This window comes from Molothrus aeneus, chromosome 8 (assembly GCF_037042795.1).
Source record: "Molothrus aeneus isolate 106 chromosome 8, BPBGC_Maene_1.0, whole genome shotgun sequence".
Taxonomy (NCBI): Eukaryota; Metazoa; Chordata; class Aves; order Passeriformes; family Icteridae; genus Molothrus; species Molothrus aeneus.
In genome coordinates this window covers 19462586-19468585 of record NC_089653.1, presented here as the reverse complement: position 1 = coordinate 19468585, position 6000 = coordinate 19462586, and the positions used below count along the sequence as shown (strand labels likewise).

Here is a 6000-nt window from a genome sequence, read left to right as displayed (position 1 = left end):
ATGGTGCTCGCCCTCAACGGCAGCCACCTCTCCGGTAACCTGCGGCCCCTGGCGCTGGAGGAGCCGCGGGCGCTGGGCGGCGGCAGGATGATCGCCGGCTCCTGGCCCCCGCGCAGCCTGGCCAAGCTCGGCCCGTCGCCCCCCCCGTCGGCGCTGCCCACGGCGAGCCCCCTCCCCGCCAACGACACCCAGTGCGGGGAGCAGATCCTCAGCTACGGCAGCGCGGAGAAAGTTCTCATCGGGGCCGTGCTCTGCCTCATTACCCTGCTGACCATCGCCGGCAACTGCCTGGTGGTGATCTCCGTTTGCTTCGTGAAGAAGCTGCGGCAGCCCTCCAACTATCTCATCGTCTCGCTGGCCCTGGCCGATCTCTCGGTGGCCCTGGCCGTCATGCCCTTCGTCAGCGTCACCGACCTTATCGGCGGGGAGTGGATCTTCGGGCGCCTCTTCTGCAACGTCTTCATCGCCATGGATGTCATGTGCTGCACGGCCTCCATCATGACCCTCTGTGTGATAAGTATCGACAGGTGAGAGAGTCCGGCGCCCAGAGCCCTGCCCCGGCCTCCCGCCCTCCGGGCACCGGCCGCGCCGCTGCCCGCACCCCGGCGCGGGGGCCCGGCACTGAGCGGTCCCACCTGCGCTCTGCTGCCTCCTCCTCCTCCTCCGGGTCCCTGGACATGAGCCGTGCTCAGAGCAGGGAGCGAGGCGAGGGCCGGCCCGCAGCCCCTCTGTTGGAAGGAGCCCGCCGGAGCAGGGTGAGCTGCCGCCCGTGCGCCAGCCCGGGTGCCTGCTTCTCCCTCTGGGTATCTTCCTTGCTGCCACTCGGGAGCCAGGGTGTCAAAGCAAAGCCGGACCTAAACTATCACCGTTTACCACGGCTCTGTGCAAGTAAATAGGGCATTTCCAGCTGCTTTAATATTTGGAACATATGTCTTTAAACTGCTTTACACCACAGGTAGATTTGAGCTGATTCTTTCAGAGTGACAGTGCAACCTCACTGGGTTCAGCGGAGTTTTACCTGACCAGAGAAGGTGCAGTAATTATAGCTTGCTAAGGTTTTATCTTTATTCTAGGACAATCCCAGAATAGGTCAATTTCATTTCTGACAAATAATGTTTTGTTTGAAGGAAAATTTACTTTCAAACGTTTGCTTTATAAAAATTTGCACCTGCTGTCTTAAAAACCAATTATGCTCATTGGCATTTAGCTTCTTCCAAAAGATACAGTGACTGGGGTAACAAGGAGGTGTGTACACACTACAGAAGAATATCTTAGGTGTTCAGTTCTGATGTAAAAACCATACCATAGAGCCCACATTTGCCTGTGTCAGTCCTCTACAGGGGAAGGCTGACAGATTCCTTTTTTCCATGTAGGTTCTGTTCTAAAGTAAGTTGCAGCCTGTAGCTTCCCTTTTCCACAGCCTAAATTCTATGCCAAAAATTTTAACAGCTAGAAGGTAATTTTTCATTAAAAGTTCACACAATTGGCTGAAATTGAAAAACCTCGTAACTAGATTTTAGAAGTAGTTTACCAACTCTGATATCCAACAGCAGCCTTGACTGTTTACTTCAGAAAGTTTTAAGAAAAGCTCTACATTAGGTTTCTGCAATGCAGCAATCTTTCAAAAGCAATTCCTACAGTAAATGGAGGTTGTTTCCTATCAGGAAGCATCACAGTTTGTGTTAATTTCAGAACTTTAATTTCTGTACAAGCATCCTCTGCTCTAGTACTTTTTATTTTGTGACTTCAATATTGGCCAGCAGTTAGCTGAATGCTGCAAAGCATCTTGTGACAATGAAATCCACATACAGATTCTAACGGTATGAAACGATCTGTTTTCATGGTGTTGGTTTGATTTTTTAAATTGCTGTTACATTGACATTTGCTTAACTTTAATTTATCTAAGTTGATTTTTAAACTTAATTCCTGTATTGCAAGAGCATATGAATAGGCTTATCTACCTTCCCAGTGTTATTCTCTGCTTTTCTATTCTATTTGTAAGATAGATGATTTCATTTTTACACTCTGTCCCCATTAAGTATTCCTATTCTTTGATTGTTCTTATGTCCATCTGAGCTCTCCATCTCTACCAACCTTTTGAAAACAGGTTGACATAATTAAGCTTTCTTAAGGATGTGTGATGATTCACACTGTAGCACTGGGCTCTTGCTCTTTTCTATTTCTTAGTTTAACATTTGAGGTCCCTGCTGTGTGCTGAACAGGGGCTTTGACTGAACTGGTGACGCTGATGACTGCATCTCTTATTGTTCTCAGTTCTCCCTCCACTCCCCTCTCCCTCTAAAATACTAACAAGAGATGTATCTCTGTTTTGAGAAAGAACATAACCTCTTGTAAATGGCTGATTTTCACCAGCTAGTGCTGATTTAAACTAGAATTATTCTCTTGTCTTTGTGTTCTCACTTCTTTCACTGAATGTTTATTGAACACCATCTCTTCATAATTCAGTATACTGTTGTCTACTACCTACTTGAAATTAAAATTCTGTGACTTATGAGGCTTAACCTCTGCCACCCAAATCCATTATATAGTTGAGATAGTGGGTATCATAAATAAAAGGAGACAAGCCAGCAATTCATTAACAAAATGTCTCTACTAGTTGGCAATAAAGAATTAAAAAAGCTCCATGATTTGTAATCCTATTTAAAAGTAATTAATCTTACACCACTGTAATACTGCTAAGCCCACCAAATATTAGTTTTGGATATTAAGAAATCTTTGAATAGTGCATATCTACAAAATATGCAAAGCAGGGAGGCAGCATGAAAATCAAATGTGAATGATGAAATGTTGCCAGTATAGCTTTGATGGTAATGGTGCTGTCACATTGGCAGCTGTTCTTACATGTATGTAGTTAGGAAATCCTTGAATGATCACTGAGGAAAATTTCTCTCTGAGAGCACATACGTCCAGTTTAAGTTTTGTTTGTGCTACAGGAGCTGCACATCACAATGTATACAGTGCATGAGAGACCATTTCCACAAGGTCCATTTTTCCAAGGCTTTGGTGAAATCACTTCCATGTTTTGTTATGTAGGAGGAGAAGATTAGCAATGATACCTCCCTTACTAGTCTTACTATCACAGGGCAACCTATACAAATACAGGACCAGGAAATTTCAATCAGAAATTACAGAAGCAGAGAACGTGAATGAAATTCACTGTCTTTCAAGTTGGCCACTATCCTCAGAGGCATTTAGAGGTACTTAAAACTTGAAAATCCTGAGGGTACATGGGAGACATTTCTTTAGGAAGTAGGGCTAAGACAGGACAAGGAAACATTTTTGAAATGTAATTAAGAATTGTGCTATCACCTGTCTCTTTAGGGCACTATAGGAAACTTTTGTTGTGATCCAGTAACATCACTCCTGAAGTAAAAGATGAGGCTGTTGTAAGCAGTGCAGAGAGAACAAAAAAATTGACTATTTTAAAATTTGTTGAATCTCTAGCTTCTTCCCAAAGCAGATATGAGAATCATGTATATAGCTGAAAGAATATTGCTATTGAATTAATCTTAAAGAACCATATTTGTTGCAAACTGTTAGGCAGGGTTTATAAAGAGAAATAATACCTTTTATTAAACAAACAATTTAGTTAGTAAAGCAGAGGCATTGAGGACCTACCAAGAAGGATAAAATGAGTAAATTGAAAAGGCTTTTAGATTTGTTTCCCTTGCAGAAATATGTGCTACTCAGCTTATGCCACTGAGAGCCCTGAAATGCCAGCAGCTGGCAGCCTATTGCTCACAGAGAGATTTTGCTGTACAGCCCTTACTGGTGGATGTGGTTTTTAGCTGAATATATCAGATCCTGAAAGAAGAATATTAGCATAGGATATACAAATGGACTGGTTTCATTCTGTTGGAAAACCTTGTATTTTTTTCCTAGTTAGACACACCAAGCACTTCTTGTACATTTTAAGTTGCTTCTGTTCTAAGTTGTACAAACTCTAAGGGTGCAAAGTAGATGTTAGTGCTGTTATGGGGATATCTAACTATGCACAGGGTGCACAAGGAAACAGCTAGGTTGGAAAGGTTGTTTGATTACCACAAAGATCCAAATTTGCGGAGATTTGGACTATTGTGCTTTTCTTCAGATCATATCTTCCCTTTTGTTCCACAACATAAAAACCTTCACAGATCTTTGTCAGGGGGACATGAGATGAACATATATTTTAGGTATCTCTATCTTATTTAAGCCCTCACTTTGGAAGAAGGCTATCTGCTTACATGCAGGTCTGTCAGAACTAAAACAGATATGATGGAGAGACAAGAGTATTTCTGCCTTTTCAAATTTTTAAAGGATTAAACAGGGAAGACAACTTGCTACTCAGCCAATGATTACCTTTGCTATTCTCTCCCTCTGTGATATGAGTATTAGCTCTGCAGTAGGAGCTACAGAGGCTTTTGCAGGATAATTGAACAAAATTGAATTAATCTTTAAGAATTTCCTATTAGTGTGTTGGGATACTTTTTTCTTTTGCTCTTAAGGCTCCTCTTTTCTGGGTCTGAATTAAATAGATTATATCACATCACAATTCCTTTACATTCTTTACATTTAAGAGTGAGGAAACATTATGAGTGAATTATGAGGGATGGATACAAACCACATCTTAGTGGGGAATGAAAAATAAAGGGAATTAATTGTGTTTGAACTGGTGTTGTTTTCATGCTGATTCATCTTGCTGTTCTGACCCAAGATAGCTACAGAAATGCTGTTTTGTAGAGTATCCACAAGATAACTGCATAAGTAGCAATTTTTAATTCAATTTAAAAATAGTTCTTTGGCTTAGAAAGTGATAAAGAAACATAACTACTCAGATGCAGTTGAAGAATTATAGCACTTTCCCCACACCCACACAAGTAATGAAACACTTTTTTGGGAACTTTTCCAGTCTGTATCTTGGCCAACAATTCACGAGTATACCAGACTTCCATTAAATTGATGAGAATTTAGAATTTCTATGCAAATAAGTGGGCCTTTTTGTAGATTCTGTGATTTTTATATACAAGGATCAGCTCTCTCTCCCTGCCTGTGTTGCTACACTCCAAGTATGAGTACTTATGCTTCTCCTTAGAATGTTCAATCCCAAAAGTTCACTGGCTTCTTGAGTCCTCATCCCATGTCTAGGAATTGTGCAGATCTCAAATTTCCTCAGAGGAAGAATTTGGAACAAAATTAAAATAAAGATTTAGGCACTTTCAATAGAATCCAGATGTCTAAACTGTACCTACATCCCAAGCTGATACTATGACCTGAAAACTGTTAGCAATTTGCTAAACCTAATGATAGCGAGTAGTCCTGTGTAGCTTCCTATTTGGTAGGAAGACTTTTTCTGCCTCAGTGCCGTGGATGGAAAAGGCAGCAGTCTGTTCTGCCAGCCTGGCTCAGATCATTCACAAAATCCATATAGAATATATATGCAGAAATAGCTAAGAAAAATTCCTCTCTGTAATATATTTTGGATCTAGAAAAAGCACAGACAGCCACCAGTAGTGCCACTCATGAGATTTTGTTTAATATATTTATATTCACACAGAAATAACTGAGAAATGAGGAAAAACCTAAAAGGAACTATAGGAAAAGTATGTGATGAAATTATTGCAGTTAAAGTCTATATTGCAGAAGAAAGTTTTGAGATCAGTAGGGGAAGTAATTGCTAACAACAGCCATCCTCACAAGAGCCATTTTTTTTCATTGTTTAGCCTGTTAAACAACAGTACTCTTTTTGAGCCTATAAATAACTTGTCTAGCTTATGAAAAACACAGAATTGATAAACTAAACTAAAGTGAAAAAGAACAGATTTGGTTTTACTCCTTTCCATGTAGTTTTTCTAATGCAGTCTGTTTAAAGAATGTTCCTTAAGCTGATGTAGTTTCTTTTTTGCAGAGAATTTATTGCTGAACACTTATGCAATCTCCATTTCATTCTTTATGTGTAAAAAATATACAATATAAATTTTTGGTCCAAAATTCAGAGATGAA

The 6000-nt window shown here is 40.8% G+C and overlaps 1 protein-coding gene across 3 annotated transcripts in view; it reads left to right on the top strand.

The window, feature by feature from the left end:
- HTR7 (5-hydroxytryptamine receptor 7) overlaps window positions 1-6000 on the top strand; it is a 29540-nt gene continuing 23540 nt past the window's right edge. For all 3 annotated transcript variants that reach the window (XR_010784020.1, XM_066554883.1, XM_066554884.1), the window contains exon 1: window positions 1-527. Coding sequence is in view for 2 of the 3 variants with exons in the window: in XM_066554883.1 (XP_066410980.1) it covers window positions 1-527 (527 nt within the window). In the remaining variant the exon portion in view is untranslated. The remainder of the gene's footprint in view (window positions 528-6000) is intronic.